This window comes from Brassica napus, assembly GCF_020379485.1.
Source record: "Brassica napus cultivar Da-Ae chromosome A3 unlocalized genomic scaffold, Da-Ae chrA03_Random_15, whole genome shotgun sequence".
Taxonomy (NCBI): Eukaryota; Viridiplantae; Streptophyta; class Magnoliopsida; order Brassicales; family Brassicaceae; genus Brassica; species Brassica napus.
In genome coordinates, this window is record NW_026013974.1 from 39,497 (window position 1) to 59,617 (window position 20,121).

Consider the following 20,121-nt stretch of genomic DNA (forward strand, 5'->3'; position numbering starts at 1 on the left):
TGACCTTTTGACTTTTTCCTTATCCAGCTAAGCCAATACAAAACCAGTTGACTTTAAAGGTTTGGTTTTTTTAAACCAACAATCTTGGAAAAAACTCTAGAGAACCCCCATTGATCTAGCCAGAGATGGAATCCATTCTTCTAGAGAAGATAGGATTATTCTCCAACAAGATCTCTAAAGACGATCTGAAACCAGGAGACCACATCTATTCATGGCGTAACGCTTATATCTATTCTCATCACGGTAACCCATCTCCTTCTCTCTCTTCTGGGTTTATCAAAGATCCAAACTTTATGTTTGCAATCTCACAGGAATCTACATAGGAGACGGAAAGGTCATTCATTTCACACGTGGAGGCGGTCTTGAAATCGGAACGGGAACTTTTTTGGACAAGCTCATCGTCAGCTCTATTACCAATCACGGAGGAGACAACCCTTGTCCTAACTGTGGAGGAAAGCAATCCAACACGCATGGAGTTATCTCTTCTTGTCTCGATTGCTTTCTCTCCGGAGGAGATCTCCTTCGCTTCGAGTACAGTGTCTCTCCGGCTCTGTTCATGTCCAAGCTCCGAGGCGGTACCTGCACGACGGCGGCTTCGGATCCTTCGGAGGAAGTGATCTCTCGTGCGGAGTTTCTTTTGCTGAGAAATGGGTTTGGTGAGTACCATGTGTTCGAGAATAACTGTGAGGATTTTGCGATGTACTGTAAGACGGGTTTGGTGGTGGGGAGAAGCTATGTGCTTGGGAGAAGCGGTCAGGCTAACTCGGTGAGTGCGGCTGCGTGTGTTGCGCGTATGGTTAGTCCTTGGGCTAGTAATGCTATACGTCTGTGTTCGGATGTTGGTATGAGGAGTGATGCTGTTAAAGTGCCTGTGGAGAGCCTCGTTGCTCGGTTTAATCAGGCTGATACATTGGCAAAGGAGAGCTGAGTTTGGTTTGGTTCTGATTGTGTGCAATGTGTGTATTTGATTGTTGGTTAATGCCAGATTGAATCTGCTTCTAAATTCTTTGAATTGTGTAACTCTATTGTATGATGTGTGAATACAGTTTAATTGAGGTCTTCATTGTTTGTGTTGTGTAAAAACGTAAACGCGTAAAGAAAGAGATGTGGTTGATTCTTTACTCGTTATAACCACGCTTGAGATTGTCTTATTTTTGCGTAATCAAGAAGAACACGGTTTCTAAATTAAATTTAAGTTGATTACTGGTTGGTTAAAGTTTATTATAGTGGCCAAGAACACCACGCCAACTGTTCAATTCACAAGACCATAAGAGTTGGAACTGTAAGCCATGATGACTAGTAGGTTCAGGCATGAGGCATAACAACACCAGCTTCTGGTCTAGAGAAAACGGCTGTTGACTCGTAGCTGAGAAAGACGGGTGAATGGAGAGAAGAACATTCAGTTCTCGGTTCGGTTTGATTGTTTTTAATAGAATTAAAAGTGTGGTCTGATTCGGTTTGCTTCTTATTTTTGTTATAAAATTTTTGAGTCAATACCGGTTTAATTCATCTAATGCTTCGGTTCGATTAGACTCGGTTTATATACGAGAAGACGAGGAGAGTCGAGACCACACCAGTATAGAGAGAGAGGGGAGAGACTCTTGATTGACTCAACAACACCTCCTTGAGAAGACGATGAGCTCGAAGAAGGGGGATTAGCGAATCTCGATAGATATAAATCATAATCTCCAATTTCTCAATCCCATTTTCATTTTGTTCATCGTGAAATCATGTCTTGGCTCCCTGTAGAATCTGATCCTGGTAAACCTTTTTTTTTCCTATCCAATTTGGGGTTTATTGTCTAATAGCTCCTTATTGTTCTCAGCTTCTTCAAATATACATCAAGGATTGGTCATGTTATATACTAAGTAGATAGTGTCTGTGTAAGCTATATTGTTTGTTGTTATTCATAATGTTTAGGTGTTTTCACGGAGATTATACAACAAATGCAAGTGAAAGGTGTGCAGGTTGAAGAGTTGTATTCCTTGGACATTACTTCTCTTGATGAAATAAGGTTTGTTCACACTCTTTTGTTGCTTCTTGTTTCCAACAAAACTCAGTCAATAATACTGTTGGGTTCTTCTTTGTTTAGTCCTGTTTACGGATTGGTATTGCTTTACAAGTGGCGTCCTGAGGAAAAGGAGTCTCGTGTTGTCATCACTGAACCAAACCCAAACTTCTTCTTTGCCAGCCAGGTCCCACTCTCTCCCCCCACATTTAGTTTTTTTTTTCAACTCTTTGGGAATGTTATAACTCTATGTGTGTTCTCTTGTAGATAATCAACAATGCTTGTGCTACACAAGCCTTACTGTCTGTCCTCATGAACTCTTCGGGTATCGAGATCGGTTCTGAACTGTCTGAACTGAAAGAGTTCGCTAAAGACTTCCCACCTGAGCTCAAAGGTTTAGCCATCAGCAACAACGAGGCGATACGTGCAGCTCACAACACCTTTGCTAGGCCTGACTCATCTTCCACCACCACGGACGAGGATGAGATAGCTGCTCGGAGGAAGAAAAAGGAAGAGGAAGATGATGATGTGTATCATTACATCAGCTACTTACCCGTCGATGGTATCTTATACGAGCTCGATGGTCTTAAAGAAGGACCCATCAGCCTTGGACAATGTCTCGGTGAGCCAGACGGAATCGAGTGGCTCAAAATGGTCCAACCTGTGGTGCAAGAGAGGATTGACCGGTATCTCCAGAACGAGATTCGGTTTAGTCTCTTGGCTGTGGTTAAGAACAGGAAAGAGATGTACCGAGCTGAGCTGAAAGAGTATCAGATGAAGCGGGAGAGGATTTTGCAGCAGGTGGGTGCACTGCAAGCTGATAAGTACGCTGAGAAGAGCAGCTACGAGGCTCTGGATAAGTCTCTTTCTGAAGTCAACGTCGGGATCGAGACAGTGTCGCAGAAGATTGTAATGGAGGAAGAGAGGGCCAAGAACTGGAAGAAAGAGAACTTGAGGAGGAAACATAACTATGTCCCTTTCCTCTTCAACTTCCTCAAGATTCTTGCAGACAAGAAGAAGCTCAAGCCTCTCATTGAGAAAGCTAGACGTTAATACCTTAATCAGTTTTTTTTGCAATGATATTAAAACTTTATATGTATGAGGGTTTGATTGTATTCAGTCTGAGGATTTTTGTAGAACCAAATCTCTTAATTACATGAAACAATAAATCAAACAGAGTTACAAAACTTGTTCTCTTCTTTAATGTAAAAACTTCTATAATGGCAGATATCTCAACTGCTGCAATCATCATCGGTTTAGACTCACAAAACCGAAGATCGTCATATCATCACTCGTACCTGGTGGTTGTGAAAGAAGAGAGTAAACCGGCTGCTTGAGATGGTATTATATCCCCAAATGTCGACATAGCGGCTGCTGATCTATCCTTGAATATTCCAACTTGTCCGTCACTTAGTATTGACCCAAATCTACTACCAGCCTGAAACATATATTACATGATCTTACGATATTGAACAGATTATGAAAAAATATTGAGCCACTGATCAACCGAGGAGACTAGACTGTACCTGCATGAAAGACTTTAAGAACGGGGAAGCCACGCCGAAACTGGAGTCATCTTCCAAATCACTTGTTTGAGAAAGCTCGCCATTTGTAAATGCATTCCATGAGTTTCTTGACGAACTTTCATTTGATGTAACTGGAGTGGAGACCTTATTTGTACTTCTAGAGGACAGAGCCGGAGCGCTGAATTAACCGGATATGAGAAACCATTTTTCCCACAAGGCTACAAATAGTTTCAGGTGTGGAAGAAGAAAAGCTTACCTTATGGGAAGGTATTTGAAGCGGGGAACTGTGGAGCATGGCATGATATTTGACTCTGAGTTACTTGGTAGTTTCTGGGAAGTATCTGTGTACATTCGGTTTAGTTGCACAAAGAATCCAAATAGTACTGCGTGGCGTAGGTATGACTGCTTTTCGTTCTCCCAAAGATAAGGCTCGTACCTTTTTTAGACATTTCAAAACACAAGCATCAGAGAATGATTGAGACAATAAACGATAAGATGAGATGATTCCCATGAACTTGTTAGTAAAGATGTGCTTGGTCATAGTTTAGGGATAAGGTTCCTTACGTGAGCCAGTCTATAGGATCCAACTTTTGGGTCAGTTGGGAGATTACTCCATCAATGCGACCTCTGTTGACTGACTTTGTTTGCTGTTGGCCCTGCTTTCGCCTGAAAGCTGATCTGTTCATTGTGATCTTTGGTTGTATCTCCACATTGGTGCTTGTATCACCCCCAGAAAGAATGTCCGATGCAAATCTCAAATCCAGTAAAATTTGTAAAACCCCCTTCTCTGAAATTTGGGGTTCGTTGGCCTCCCTGGCAGATAAGAAATCCTCATAAATAATGATGATCTGCGTTGTACAAGAGAAATTGAAAAAAAAAATCATTTTATAAGCAATCACTAGCTTGGAGATATTTACTGATGAAAGTGAATAAGTGTGTATAGGAGAATAATTATAACGAACATTTTGAAGAGAAAATCGTTCCCTTGGCAGAAACATTTCTGCAGCATGTAGAAAATAATCATAGGAAAAGGAAGTAAACAGAGACAACGCACCTTCTCCAACAGGCTTGAAGCAAACTTTTGCAAAATTGACTTATCCAGTACATGGCCTCCAATTCGATGGATCTCTTCTGATGCTCGACAAAGAAATGAAATTATATAGAGCGAAGGCAAGGACGGAAGTGATATCTTCAACTCACTCTCGCCCTGCTCTTCCTTGACTATTGTCTCTTCCCACCCCTGCATTATCACTTCAAAGAGTCAGTAATTTCCAAAAACAAAGAGAGTGAACAACTAACTAACTATGTACATTTTTCAGAATATCTAATATCAATGCAAAACAGCTAAGAAGAAAGGATAAGGATCGTTTTTAGTTACCCTTAAAGGAGTTGTAGCAGACAGTCCATCGTCAATCGTAAGATCACGCAAGAAAATAGCGGAGAGCTCTTCCGATAACCACTGTATCCACAATGTATGAGCCTTAATGCACAGATCACGCATAGTTTTATTAAGCTCTTCAAATTTCGGACTTGTCTTCTCATCTGCCTTAAGTAGCGCGGCAACAGCTAACGAACTCTGCTTCCTAAGATCGGCATGCAACTGCTTTCCCGGGCTGTCAGCAGCACCTGGAGTATTCGAGCCAAATCTTGGTTGCCTCAACAAGGATGACAACTTATCAGAAACTGCATTCATAGTTTCTCTACACCACAATCTTGGAGAACCGAGAATCAAGGGAACGTGTTTCGAGTGGTTCAGCAATGCAAACAAGAGGCGTCCCATAAAAAGAGATTTCTCAATTATTATAGCAGGTGGAATTGCTTCGCTGTCGTTGTTCCCTTTCTTCATGGCAGCACAGAGAGATTCGAGTTCCTTATCCACATCTGCGAGAATTGCTGAGACACTGTCATAACATTTATTCTGCACGTATGGAGCAAGATCCTTTAACCTCGGACCTGCCTTTTCTGAATCAAAGAAGCTTAGGAGGTCTTCTAAAACATTCTGGCAGCGGTGATCAACTGCATCTCTGATTTGGCTAACTTCAGGACCAAAGTACGCCGTTAGACAACTTTGGAAGTCGCTTTCTTCAGGTGACGTTTTGTTTCCGGCAATAAAACCAGGTTTCCTAGCGTTAGGCTCGATGAACCAGACACCACCACCTGTAGAAGGTCTGTTTAAGTATGCTTGGAAGTTGATCTTCTCATCAGTGATCTCGCTAAAAGCACGAACCGACTCTGCCACATTGACAGCTTTAGCCAATTCCTCAAATCTAGAGTCAATAATGCATTTCATTCTTTCCACAAAGGCCTCCTCAAATATTTCATCCCACAGGTTCAAATCGTCGTCCAGAACAAGCTCCCGGATTCTATTCCAAGGTAGCTCTATCTCAGACCCAAAAACACTTTTAAGCCAATCTAAACTACCACTCAATACCTCTTTACTATCCATGGTCTCCCTTATCAACTTTTCCGCTGATCCAAGCTCTGCACCAGTAACAATAGCTTCAATCAAACGCTTCCCACTAACCTTACCAACAATATGTCCACCGCATTCCCTCAACCATGCCAGACACGCCTTAGAAATATCAACTTTCTCAAAAATAACCATAACAGATTCCAAATTATCTCTAAACAATTTCCACAACGCAACCTCCTCTTTCGGATTCGGAATCCCACCAAACAGCTGAGAAGCCGGAGGTGTACTCAAAATCGTCTTATAAAACAGAGGCATATCAGTCAACGCTTGCAAAAAAAGCTCACCAACTTGTCCCACAGTAACCTGAACCACACTCAACACATCACAAAACACCGAAACAACACTCCCAGCATCATCACCACTACAAGCATTCAACTTTTGCAGAACCCAAGTCTTCCTCGAGTCGAGAAACAACTCAAGAACCTCCTTCGGATCAAGCTCATCAACCACTGCTACAGCAGTTAACGCGTCCACGTAATCCCCCAACCCCAAACCCGGATCAAGAAGCCGTTCGTGGCTCCTCTGAGAAATCTGAGCCTTGAAGCCCTCCACAATCTGCCACTGATGCTCAAGCAACGGAAAATTAGCCAACAGTTTACTCTGATCCACCTCCTCCAACTTAACAAGTCTCTGCTGCACGTGCTGAGCACGCATGTACCTCCCAGCAGCTTCTAGAAACATGGACTCGTCGAGGCAGCCCCATATATTCTCCGGAGTATCCACCAGATACTTGACCCGACACGCGATCCCATACACATTGACTCGGGCCGGGTCAGTGATAGCGAGCGCGGGGGTTTTCGCTTCCGACGAGGAGGAGAGCGATCGAATGTTGCCGTGGATCGAGCTGATGTTCGCCGAGATCGACTCGCAGAGCGACTTCATGTGAACGATCGAGTCAGCCGAGTCGATTAGATCTCGGTACCGAGTCCCGACGAGTTGCCGGAGCTCCTCCTTCTTGTCCTCGATGTTCTTCCTAGTCGCCGACTCAACGCTACGGATCTCCGACATCGGTTTGGTGCGGAGGAGGGACTCAGCGTCTCTTTGACCGCTGCTTCCGAGCGAAACGGCGGCAGAAGCCGATGACATTCTCATGGTTTGTTTTTCTCCGGCGTGTTCTCTCTAGATTCTAGCAATGCATTCCACTGAGTTGAAGGAGGAGAGAAACGGAGCGGATCTGATCGGATCTAGAGATGCTTTTGCTCGGATTCTGAAGTAGATTCCCGGAATCAAGATCTAGTTTTGTAGTTTCTGTGCACTGAGTTTCTGCCATTGCTGTGGAACGAACACGACGAGAGATTAAGCGTTTTAACAAATTACATATTTACCCCGGTTTGGGTTTCGCAGTAGAAGAATTCTAATCGGAAGCTAACCGGTCCGGTTTGGTAAGTCATAGCGAGGATCATTAAATCTGGGGACTATTGTAATGTTTACCATAATAAAGGGGCAATTAGATAAATTAAATAAATAAATTAATGGATGAAATTGTTATTGTTCTTCTTCTCCAATAGACTTTTGCCTGCATCTCTTCGCCGATCACGATCCCTCCATCTCCGGTGATTTCCACCGTAAACTGATACGGTATTTCGTTTTACTGTATCATAAACGTTGCATCTCCCCGTATTTCACATTCCGTCATTTACATAGATCTTCAAACCTATCTATCTCCATCAACTCCGGCGGCTGCCGACGACGGCGTTTTAGCTCTGATTGGCTCGAAGAGAGGAGATCTCTAAGTATTGCTTCCCACCGTCTCCGAAATCTACCCGATCCGACATCGGATTGGAGTGAATTTTGACTTACAGTGAAGAGATTTTGAGAGAATGGTGGAGCCGGTGAACTCATCGCTTGGGAAAATGCTCTTGGAAGAGATCAGTCCAGTTGTCATGGTACTCTGCACGCCTCTTGTTGAAGAGACTTTCCTCAAGAATGGACTATCCTTTGTGGAAACGCTGAAGCCATTCTGCAACTTCAGTAATATCGATGGTGATGATAGACTTTGATTCTTTTATTCGTTTTCAAAGGTTTACTTCACCAACCGTTTAAACCGAGGTTTTGATTTCTTGTGCAGTTCCTGTTAGGACCTCAGGCGATCAGCTTTATCGGCTGAAGAAGTTTACGCTCAGATTGTTTAATGCCTCAGATATCAAACAACCAAACGTGGAGGTATGTAAAGCTTCTTGCTTTCTTACCTAGAACGCAACGTGGAAGAGGATTGTTTTGTGTTAGGTGTATGGTTGTATTAGAAGGCTCCTCCATTCTGCATCTTTGGTTGAGCTTCAAAATTGATTATGTTTACTTAATGGCTAGGTTGCAAAGCAACGGCTAGAACATGTTATCACTGAAGCTGGGGAGAAGGTTTTTGACGATTTGAAATCTGATCCTCCTCAAATTACTGATATACTCTCTAGTAAGTATCTCTATTCAATATTATGCCTTTTAAGAGATTTTTTTCTTATCATACCGGGTTGCTTTTCTAATGCTGATGTCTTTCCGTTACTGCAGATCCAGAGTCTGAAATTGCACCCACATGGTTTCAGTATTACAATAAGGAACTTATCCGTACACTGTCCTTTTCAGACCATGAGGCTTTTGATCATCCTGTGGCTTGTAAGACATTATAGAAAATCCAAAATTGTTGTTGTTGGCTTCATGCTTTAAACTAGGTTTGCTAATAGACTTTTCTGTTGCGTACGGAACAATTCTAAATGTGTTATTCAGGTCTCTTGGTCGTTTCATCAAAAGACGATCAACCTGTAAATAAATTTGTAGATCTTTTCAACACCAATAGATTACCTTCTTTGCTTAATGATGGTGTAATGGACCCAAAGATTTTGAAGCATTACCTGTTGGTGCATGACAATCAGGATGCCACAACAGAGAGGTAACTGTTCCTTACTACATAGTATATTATATGATTCTCATTATAACTATATGGCTGTCAAATGTAAGGCTTTAGTTGACGGGATGTAATTTCTTCTGTAGAACGTCTAAAGTTCTGTCTGAGATGAGAAGTACATTTGGAAACAATGAGTGCAACTTACTTTGCACTAATTCATCTAAAGAGGGGAACGTGGAACATCAGGCTAATCCATGGGCTTCATTTGTAAGCCTCTCATCAGTATTTTATCCAACATATTGCTCATGATTCATATATCAATCCATGTTTTTGTAAGTTCAACATTTTAATTATTTTTTCTTTCTGAAAGAAATCAAGTGTTTCGGCCGACAAACTTGGATGTGCTCTCACTGGCGACGATATCGTGGAGGTAACATTCGCTTTCTGATGATATTCACGCCTTTCGAATATTTTGGAATGTTTTAACCAACACTATTAGTTCTCCTCGTATATTCGAGGTAGATCAAAGATCTGATGCAAGAGTTTGCATCGAGGCATATAATTCCTTACATGGAACAGAAAGTTCGAGATCTTAATCAACAGGTTAGCTTTAGATTTTCTAAAAAGTTAATCGTGGGAACATGCTTTACGTTTTCTGTATGCTTTACTTTGTTCTTTTTTTTTCTCTTTCCATATCATTTAGTTTGCATTTTGCTGTGTCACTAGATTTCTGCAACAAGGAAAGGACTTAGAAACCAAATAAAAAACTTATGGTGGAGAAAAGGAAAAGACGATGTTCCGGATTCAACCAAAGGTTCTATGTATGCTTTCTTGAAATTTTTGCTCCTTTAATGTTTTCCTTGACGTCATCATAAGCTCTTACTATTTTTTTTTTCATTTTTGAAGGTATACATTTAGCTCCACTGAATCTCAAATTAGAATTTTGGGTGACTACGCCTTCATGTTGCATGATTATGAACTTGCATTGTCAAGCTATCGCTTAATATCAACCGATTACAAGCTCGATAAAGCTTGGAAGCACTATGCTGGTGTTCAGGTAGCTTCACAGCTTTATGATTGTGTTTCTATGTAGGTATTCAGGTGGCATTATTTTTAATCAATACTCGTTTTGTATAATTTAATCTAACATATAGTATAGGTTAGCCCATCAGGCCGATTGTTTTGGTCTTTATTTTCCATTGCTCGTTACTTGTGGTGGCTTCAATAACTCATCTTCTCATGTATGCTTGGGAAGGAAATGATGGGACTTGCATATTTCATCTCAGACCAGTCAAAAAAGGAAGCTGAGTACTGCATGGAAAATGCATTCAGCACTTATCTGGTATGTTTTTATAACCCACCTAAAACAGTTCTTTCAGTGAATGTCCCTCGCTTACTTGAATTAGTGTTTATTATAAGCAAAACTTGAAACTGAAATAGTAATGGGTTAACTTGAGCAAGTGACGCGGTAGTACATGCTGTAACATGTCCTTGTAATCTCATGCAGAAACTTGGGAGGTCTGGATTTCAAAATGCTACGAGATGTGGGCTCTGGTGGGCAGAGATGCTAAAAGCTGGAGACCAGTACAAAGAAGCTGCTTCTGCTTACTTCCGCATATGTGGAGAGGTGCTTCTTTTATGCCTCAGAACATATGCACTTTATACCATTTCTAACTTTATTATTTTTCAGGAACCATTACACGCCGCAGTCATGTTAGAGCAAGCTTCTTACTGCTTCGTGTTAACTAAGCCCGCGATGTTAAACAAGTATGGATTTCACTTAGTTCTCTCAGGAGACCACTATAAAAACTGTGATCAGGTACATGTAATTTTGTTGAAAGGGATCAAGCTTCGTACATGCTTTGCAATCTAAAGAATACAGTTTTTATGCGTTTTTTCAGGTTAGCCATGCAATTCGTACATATAGAAGTGCAATCTCTGTTTATGAATCAACTACATGGAGCCATATCAAAGACCATGTACATTTTCATATTGGACGGTAAGTTTTAAACGTTGTGAATGTACGTCTAAGGCGTGATGTTTAGGAAATTGTGGTCTAAGACTTGCTATGAAATTACCTTTTCAGGTGGTACGCACTTGTTGGGATGCATGATGTTGCAGTTAGAAATATGCTCAAAGTACTGGACTGTGGCAACCAATCCAAGGCAACCCAAGAGATTTTTCTCAGAGACTTTTTCGAGATTGTTAAGGTGCCTAGCTTATACCTGCTGTTTTATACGCTTTACTGAAGCTGCACAGAGAATAATAGAGTGCTTCCAATAGTTACCCCTGGTCTCTACTCTTTGTTCTTTGACTATACAAAATAACTTCTTACTTTTTGTCATTCTGAAGAAAACTGGAATGAAGCACGAGGTGGTGGGACTTCAACTACCATTTATTAATATGTCGTCTCTTCAAGTTATATATGAAGACCATCGCACTTATGCATCTCAAGCTTCTGTAAGTTGCATACTCACTCTTTGGAAGAATGTACATATTGGTACCCATCATAATCTTCCTCGGATGTTTTGCCTTTTTACTTCATTATGAACAGCATAACTGATATCAGTATTTCTGGTTAATTTTTTTTGGATTAATGCAAATAATACTTGCAAATAAATAATATTTGTGCATCCCTGAATTTTTTCTTTTTCATTATTGGTGAATTTGCATCTGTTGTTTACTAATATTATTTACGTGTCATGGTCAGGTTCTTGTACAAGAGAGCATCTGGCAGTCACTGGAGGATGATATCATTCCATCATTAAATTCTGGCAAGTCAAACTGGCTGGAATTACAGTCAAAGCTACTACCAAAGAAATACAAGGAATCCAATGTTTGTGTGGCTGGAGGTGAATTTACATCTTTTTCATTAATGTTGTTAGCTGCATTCGATGTTTACCTGAATCATGGAGCTTCTTCATTATCCTGCACTTAACTTATGCACACTAATACGCAAAATCTGGTCTACCTTATCGTACCAGCAGGAGGACATTTCAATTTGATCTAGACATGCTTTGATGTTGAAAAATGTATATTTTTGGAACGCCCAGCTGTGATAATTCTGCACGGAGTATAAGATTTCCTCATTAGTCATATCATAGCATCTGTAAATGTTATCAGTTGTGCCTCTGCCAAGGAAGAGGGATTTCTTAGTTTGTCAATAAATTCAGGCCATATTGTTGAGGAGGACATGATATTCTGCTGTAGTATGTTTGAAAATGTTTGTAATTGTGGATTTTACTTGTACTTCTTTGTTATCAGAGTCAGTGAAAGTGGATCTGGAGTTTAGGAATCCCTTGCTAATCTCTACTTCTATAACAAGCGTATCTCTCATCTGTGAACTTACCTCAAATTCTGATGACCTAAAAGGTAAGCTGTTTATAATATTGATGTTCACTTTGGAATTGTTCTACGTCCTTCGGTTTATAGATGTGAAACTTATTTCAAACGTTTGGACTTTGTAAAGTTGATAAACACCCAAGTAGCATAAGCTTGGGGACCGAGAGTTCCGCAGAACATAATCAGTAAGCAGCTAATCTCTTCATTCAGGTTTCTTTTAACTTTGTTGATCTACAATTGAATGATTAAGCTGCAACGTCTTTACCAACAATACTACAGGGGTACAACATCTGGTTTTTCTTCTTTCACTTTGTCTGAAGTGGACTTAACATTAGGCGGAGGCGAGAAAAAACTGGTGAGTCTGCTAAACTGAAAACATAGATCGATTGACACGTTTTAATATTTTTACTCTTTCTATATCTGACATTATTCATCTTCTTGTGTATATATAGAGAAACACGTTTAATTTTTGATGTTTCACTTGTGATTGCTGGCTTTACCTCATTGCTACTAACCTTGATTGTAGTCACAGTTTTGAATTGCCTTGGTCCTTTTTAACTTCTGACTATTATATCTTCCGTTTGCTTACTGTATCCTTTGGTGAATCTCTGATGGTTTTATCAGCTGCTGTTTACGTTTGACTTATTGTCATAACTTTTTTCTTCTAGGTGAGACTCACGGTTACCCCCAGTGAAGAAGGTATCCTCAAAATTGTCGGTGTAAGGTGGAGGTTGTCTGGTTCTGTTGTAGGTGTGCATTACTTCCAATCTGCCCCTGGAAAGGCAAAAACTAACAAGGGAAGACGGAAAAACAAACTTACTCCCACTGATGCCTTGAAATTTTTGGTCATCAAGGTGCAAACTTTTCCTCTACGGTTTAATTTTGTAAGATTTGCTACGACGTCTAACATAATGAAATTTTGACTGTGCAGAGTCTACCCAGGCTTTTGGGTTCAATTGATCATCTGCCTGAGAAATTGTATGCTGGAGATCTACGTTATCTTGTTTTAGAGTTAAAAAACAAGTCGGAATTCCCGATAAAGGTAGTTTTCGTTTATGATCAACCCTTATCATTCATATTCTCTACCGTTTAGCCAGTAAAATTTATTTTTGTTCTGTTATTGTGTATTAATTTAGTTTGTCATTGTCTGGCTTATCTACTTATTCTTGCTTGATTACCGAATATTGTGATGCACTAAGCTATTCTCTGGATTATTTTTGAGCTTTAAAAGTCTGTCTGTCCTTGTAGAATCTTAAAATGAAGATTAGCCATCCAAGATTTGTAAATCCTGGAAATCATGAAGAAGAGGTGACAACGGAGTTTCCAGATTGCTTAAAGAAGGGCCATGAACAAAATTTTGTGAAGAGTGAAACAAGTAGTGTATTTTCATTTCCAAAGGTCCGTGGCTAACCTTTTTATTCAAGCCTCCAGGTAAATGTGCATGTCAGGTTATTCTAACATGGTTCTGAATGTTGCTCTTTTTCAGGATGTGTCACTGCAAGGAGATAAATCTTTGAGGTGGCCTCTCTGGCTTCGAGCTGCCATCCCAGGAACGATATCTTTGTATTTCACAATATACTATGAGATGGAAAATGTATCAAGCATCATGAAGTATCGCACCCTAAGGATGCATTATAATTTAAAGGTGATGAATCTCTAGGCTGGTTGTTTCTACCTTCATTATGTTATAGGCAATATTTGCATTGACCAACCAATCTGAACCATTTCTATATCGTACATTTTTATATAGGTTTTGCCATCTCTAGAGACCTCGTTCGAAATCACTCCCTCTCCATCAAAGTTGCAAGAATGTCTTGTGCGTATGGATATACTGAACCGTGCGAATTCAGATTCTTTCCAAATTCATCAGTTGTCAACAGTTGGGTGTCGGTGGGGTATCTCCTTACTTGAGCGTGTTGATACAATCTTACCTTCCAAGTCTCTGCTTCCCGGGCAAGCTTTATCATGTCACTTCATGATTAAGGTCGCTATTAGCTTAAAATGTTCATTTAGTAGCTAGTTGGTCTTTCTCTTTTCCATGTCTGAAATTAGAATATTGTTTAAATTTCAGGATAACAGAAGATCAGCGACTGAAGAAGAGAAAACCATGTCCATTCCTCCCAGCCAAACCGACGTAAAACTGTTTGCTCAGGATGACGACGAAAAACTTTTTGATATCGTTAACTCACCTTAGCAAGCTTCCATGAAAGTGAAAGGTCATGTCAAGAAACCTCAGATCAGGTAAGCGAAATCCTCTTTCAGGGACATATATATATCTTATGCGGTAGAGATGTTTTTTCAAGGGAACATTCATTTTCTCTTAAACATAGCATCATCACTGGTAACTTTCTATCATCAGAAACCATAATGAACTCGTGTTTGTATGATTGAAACAGTTAAGTACCAATACCGTTGACTTCATTCTAATCTCTCACCCAGCAAAATCCAGCAATTCATCAGGAGTGGCAGATATACCAAAGATTCTGTCTCACCATTCATGTCACAATAGGTAAAGAGTATTCACGTAACAGTATATTTTCTTCAGCTTTGAAACCTATTTTTAACTAACGTGTAATCATTCGATTACAGAATCAGGAGCTCAAACCCGCTATCGTGGTCCCTAGACGGTCCCCAAGCCATATACCACGACTTCTCGACCTCCTTGTGTGAAATTCAACTAAAATTAGTAATCAGAAACACATCTGATGGAATATCATCTGTGAGCTTCAACACCATTGATTCCGTACAAGACGTAGCAACACCAACTCCTTCCGCTGGAAACCAATCCGGGTGGCGCTACGTGCCAGATATAACAGAGGAAATGAAACTGACTTCAGATGTCATGGGGAGCCGTTCAGGGAAACCTCCATCGTCCATGGAAAGCTCACCTCCTTTCATATGGTCAGGTTTAAGTTCCACAAAGGTCGAAATCCAGCCATTGTCAACAACGGAGATCCCGCTGCAGATATCGGTTTTCGCTCCAGGTATCTACAATCTCTCTTCGTATAAACTTACCTGGGAGCTTTCCGGGCGTGAAGATGCATCATCAGGGACATGCCAAGGCTATCCTTATTACCTTACTGTTCTTCAGTCTCAGTGAACTTTCATAGCTCTCTCTCTCTGTATTCTGTGTATCCATTTTGATGGTTTACGTCTGAGTTTTCAATTTTGATTGTAGCAAATTGTTGTCAAGAAATGTTTTTTCGGTAGGAGAAAGATTAATTTTACATTACACCAAAATTTGAAAAAGGTGGATCTCAGCTTTACTTTTGTTTGTGGAATAAAAGGATTATAGATATTATCATTTTATTTACTTCCAATCATTTATACCTTCTGTTTGATTCCAATAATATTAATATGAAATTATTAATATTCAGTAAAAAAATGGGTTCCTCGACATTCTCAAGTTCAATATGACAGACGGGAGAAAATAAAATTAGCATCTCTCAAATATAAACTGGTGATGATCATGGTGGCACCAATATATACATACATACAAGTTATATATAAGGGTAAAATAAATGACCTCCAGCTACTTGGATGGTTAGCTACAACACCACTGACACTATTATCGCTACTACATTGCCTTGTAAAAGGGAAAATGTATATAACTTCAGAGAATGAAAATCATTTAGGATGATATTTTCTGGCTGGACCAAACTCTACCTATCTGCAACTATAAGACTCCTCTCCGTCTAGAAGATGGATTTGGTGAGTCTTGGTCGCGGTTTTATGGTGATGCTTTCATATGGCTTAGCTTGTTCAACTTGGATATAATCTCTTGTTTTCAAAACCTGCAACATTGGCAAATAATAAAAGACAGATTCAACAAGATGATCAAGTTTATGAAGACCAAACTTGTTCTTCCGTCTTAAAAAGACAAGTTGTGATTGATGCACTAAAGCCGAGAGTACACACCTAACTTAGACATGCTTACACCTAAACATCCTAACAATCCAGTAGGAAAACAGACAAATTAATCTGGAGTTGCAGCATAAAACCAAAACATGTAAGATTCTATGTGTATTTATCAATTACTGGTCAAGTTTGTTTTCTCGAGAGAAAGATCAGAGCTTTTTTTTTTTTTGTTTAGGGTCGTATTATGAACATACCAGGGTTTCAAAAAACATTCTCGATGCTTCTTTACGGGTTTTCCCAGCTAAAAGTTTGTCCGCTACAACAACACTCTTCCCATTCTCAGCTTCTTTATCAAATATTGTCTGGAGATACTTCGCCACAGCCCTATAATAAAAGAGAATAATAGTCTTCAGTGTTTCAGGCTCATCATGTTTCTTACATGATAGTCTGTGCAAAAAAATGATTCTGTACGGACCTGGTACGAGAAGACCAACCACTGTTCTCTAGAAGACGAGTTTCATCACCTTCTTGCATACCATCGTCTTCTTCATGATCTTCATCATCATCCACATTCAAAAATCCTGAAAACACAGAGTGAAATCAATTATAAGTAGAACCACTGAGACATCATGGATATAACAGCATCTCACAAATCTAAATCATGCTATGATGACCAAGTATTAGTCCCATTGCTTAAACTGAGAACGTACAGATAATTTGTACAATTAAAATTCGTAAAAGGTTTAGAACCTGTGTCATGTGCCACTTCCATTGTATCCATTTCCTAAAGCATAAGAGAATAACACAAGAAGAACTTAAGAGGCATGTCTTTACTTGAATAAGGATATGAAACCACAATGAAACAAAACTTACGTCGTTATCTCTCATAAAACCATCGCGAGAAGTAGGATCTTCATCTGGTGCACTTTGCATATAGTAGCCTCCTCATTAAACACATCATTATGCGGTTCGTAGTTGTTATCAGGCTCTGTCTCTGGATTCACCCCATCATATTTTGCTTCCACAATTGGTTCGTTGAGACTTTCCAAAGCCAAATCACCAGCTTCTACGTGTCCATTTTCAATATAGCCAATTGTGATATCACATTGAGTCTGGTTGTCTACACCAATCTCGCAGACTTCAGCTGATGCATCCGTCTTCTTATCATGTGGAAGCTCATCTTCAACCTTCAAGTCTGTCTCATTGAGAATGGCGTTGTGATCAACATCACCTTCAGTAATTTCGATAACACAAACATCTTCACCGCCTACACCTCCATCATGGTATCCTTCCACCTGTAAATCCTCTATTCCCTCTACATGATCGACTTTGTCCTCGGCTGGCATTTGACCGATCTCGTCATTCACTACAAGACTTACTTCATCAGCAGCAGCTCCATCGCCTTCTTTTGGAACTTCTAACTCACATGCTGTTTCACCAAGCTCGTTATCGTCTTTCACTTCTTCTTCTTCCTGTTGGTCTATGTTTTGTTGGTCCTCTGGGTGAGTAAGAGCCTCAGCAGGTTGCTCTTCAGAACCATCAGGGCGAGTTTGAGGAGCAGAACATTCATTATCTTCCACCGCTCCAACAGAAGCATGACGGTCATCATTCTCAATTATCGTGATTCCTAGTGATCTAAAAGAAGTGATTCTTAAAATTTAGCAAGAAATGAGTATTGTAATAGCTAAGACATTGCCGTGACAGAATACTGTGCATTGATTGTGCATATCAATCATCCTAGCGAATACTCATCTCATGTCCGATTCGAATAGACACTTCTGGATCATTTGATTCACTTTCCTATTGCTATATGACTTCCCTCGTATCCTTCTTTGTTTGAATAGCCAAAAAAACATCTTACGATTAGTTATTTTTCCTTCTTTTCCTATTTTTCTTTCACTGCAAAATTGAGCTCCTATTTACCGATGTTGGTGACTCATTCAGTTTTAGCACCCTCTACACGAAAGTCAGTGTCACAAGTGTTCTTATGGATTCTGGAGCTATACCGATTTTATTAGTTACCTGGTGAGAGCCATGTTCAAGTGATGAAATCGTTCTACGATTTTGTCAAAAGCCAGTAAGGAATTTCTTAGACTCTTTTTTTTTTTTGTGAACTTTCTTATGCCTGTGTCAACATTTGATTTTTGATTATTTATTCTGATTATTTATTTCTGATGATAGGGTGAGGATTGGGGTTCAGGGGTACAACATGTCGTCGCTTCAGCCCCTTGACCTCGTTAGATCATTGTCTAAGCTGTCTGGGTCATGTGGATAAATTTTAAAAGTGCAAGTTCCGAGAGTTCGCAATGCAATTAGCGGCGGCTTTACCGTTTTTGTTCTCGCGCGAGAAGCTGCAGAAGAAAAAGCATTGGCACTTGATGGAACCGATATGGAGGATGGATCTTATCTGCTACAGTTTTACCGCCAGAACTCAGCAAGCTTAGTTCTGGTTTGAGTACTGCTGAGTTGGCTGCTAGGCATGTTGCCCATTCCAAAGTAAAAGTAAAATTTATATTCATGCTTTTTCTCTTTACATTGGGTTTGTTTGTAATTTGCTGACAAATTAACTATTGAATTACAGGAGCCGAGGCATTTCTGTTACTGGATATGACCCTTCGCTCCATGTAGATGTTGTTAAGAGTGATTTGACTAACCGCTTTCTTCATGTGGAAAGATCACTGATGTTTTTGTTCTTAAGAGGTTTGTTATTTCTTCTTTACAAACCATTTGTGAATTGTTTTTTTCCCTCCATCTAACCTTTTTTTTCTTTTGCAGCCGGGCTTTGATCTATCTCTTCGGAATAGGCGCGCAGTAGATATGGCGTTGAGACTATGTCGGAGAGGTGACTCGGTACTCCGTGCTAAAGCCTTGCCAAATCCTAAAAGGAAAATTAACCATTACAGGGCGTAGACGCGTAGTACAAATCTCTTGTTTTTGAATATTGTATTTTATAATATTGAATTTTGAATGGTAACTAATCATAGGAACATTAGGAATATATAAAAAAATAATGAGTAGGAATAAAATTTTGAAAATAATATCAAAATTAACGAGGAACAAAATTATTCTATAATTCTCTACAAAATTAACAAAATGGCGTTGTTTAAACCCATGTAAACCAAGAGGCAAGAGTCATGTTTTCTAGTATAAACCGGAAAGAGAGTAAAGTGAAAACTACCCGAATAAAAAACACTGAAAATTGAAATGCAAACCAAGAGTCAAGAGTCGTGGTTTGTAGTAAACCGGAAAGAGAGTAAAGTGAAAAACCTCACACAAGAGGAAAGAATCATTTCTTGGTCTCGCGGCGCTTCTAACATTTCTTCTGTGTCTCTCAAGAAGATGGGATTCCTCTCTCAACAGATCTCAAGAGATGAACTCAAAACAGGAGGAGATCACATCTATTCATGGCGTATGGCTTACATATACTCTCATCACGGTTCAGTCTCTTTCCCTTCCATCTATCTCTATGTAGCTACATTGCATTTAACACTCCTTCAGTTTCTGTTCAGACAATTCTCGCTGGATCTTAGCTTTTATGTTCCTGTCTTAGAATAAATGACGATCCTTTCTATGTTTGCAACTTGTAGGAATCTATGTAGGCAATGGTGACGTCATACATTTCACTTGCGGAGGTGGTCTTGAGACAAGACAGGGACTTTCGTAGACAACATCATCGTTAGTTCGGTTCCAAACCATGGAGGTGACGGTGACACCCTTGTCCTAACTGCGGAGACCAATCGAATCTCGACGGTGTGATCTGTTCTTGCCTCGACTGTTCCTCGCCGGAGGAAACCTCTATCTCTTCGAGTACGGGTGTCTCTGGACCCATCTTTATGGCTAAACCGCGAGGCGGTATCTGCACAACAGCGGTTTCAGACTCCTCTGATGAAACCGTTAACCGTGCGAGACACCTCTTGTCTAATAAAAATGGTTTGGTGCGTATGATCTGTTGAGGAACCAACTGTGAAGACTTTGCGATCTATTGCAAAACTGGTTTGATTGTTTTGTCTAAGCTGGGGGAGTAGTGGACAGGCTAAACTCGGTGTCTGCGCGTTTGCGTGTTGTTTTGGCGCTTTGG

General features: G+C 40.1%; 3 protein-coding genes and 2 pseudogenes across 4 annotated transcripts; 3 read left to right on the plus strand and 2 right to left on the minus strand.

Moving 5' to 3' along the window:
• The first annotated feature begins 46 nt into the window (after positions 1–46).
• LOC125594121 (protein LEAD-SENSITIVE 1-like) lies at positions 47–1,151 on the plus strand. Its single transcript, XM_048770431.1, has 2 exons — positions 47–243; positions 312–1,151. Exons 1-2 carry the CDS (start codon positions 126–128, stop codon positions 926–928), a joined length of 735 nt encoding a protein of 244 aa, XP_048626388.1. The 5' UTR covers positions 47–125; the 3' UTR covers positions 929–1,151.
• Positions 1,152–1,228: 77 nt separating this feature from the next.
• Positions 1,229–3,195, plus strand: LOC125594120 (ubiquitin carboxyl-terminal hydrolase-like). Of its 2 annotated transcripts, XM_048770430.1 has the most exons (5): positions 1,229–1,409; positions 1,532–1,761; positions 1,921–2,014; positions 2,093–2,195; positions 2,276–3,195. In XM_048770430.1, the coding sequence occupies exons 2-5, from the start codon at positions 1,731–1,733 to the stop codon at positions 3,059–3,061; spliced, it is 1,014 nt and encodes a 337-aa protein (XP_048626387.1). In that variant the 5' UTR covers positions 1,229–1,409; positions 1,532–1,730; the 3' UTR covers positions 3,062–3,195. The 2 variants fall into 2 exon arrangements, with proteins under 2 accessions (XP_048626387.1, XP_048626386.1); XM_048770429.1 differs by having other exon boundaries at positions 1,380–1,761.
• Positions 3,091–7,490, minus strand: LOC111204319 (conserved oligomeric Golgi complex subunit 1-like). Its single transcript, XM_048770428.1, has 6 exons — positions 4,913–7,490; positions 4,589–4,774; positions 4,099–4,382; positions 3,791–3,970; positions 3,535–3,712; positions 3,091–3,446 (listed from the first exon to the last, which is right to left on the minus strand). The coding sequence occupies exons 1-6, from the start codon at positions 7,097–7,099 to the stop codon at positions 3,297–3,299; spliced, it is 3,165 nt and encodes a 1,054-aa protein (XP_048626385.1). The 5' UTR covers positions 7,100–7,490; the 3' UTR covers positions 3,091–3,296.
• On the plus strand, positions 7,302–15,494 carry LOC125594119 (annotated as a pseudogene).
• Positions 15,495–15,692: 198 nt separating this feature from the next.
• LOC125594122 lies at positions 15,693–17,698 on the minus strand (annotated as a pseudogene).
• Positions 17,699–20,121: the final 2,423 nt, after the last annotated feature.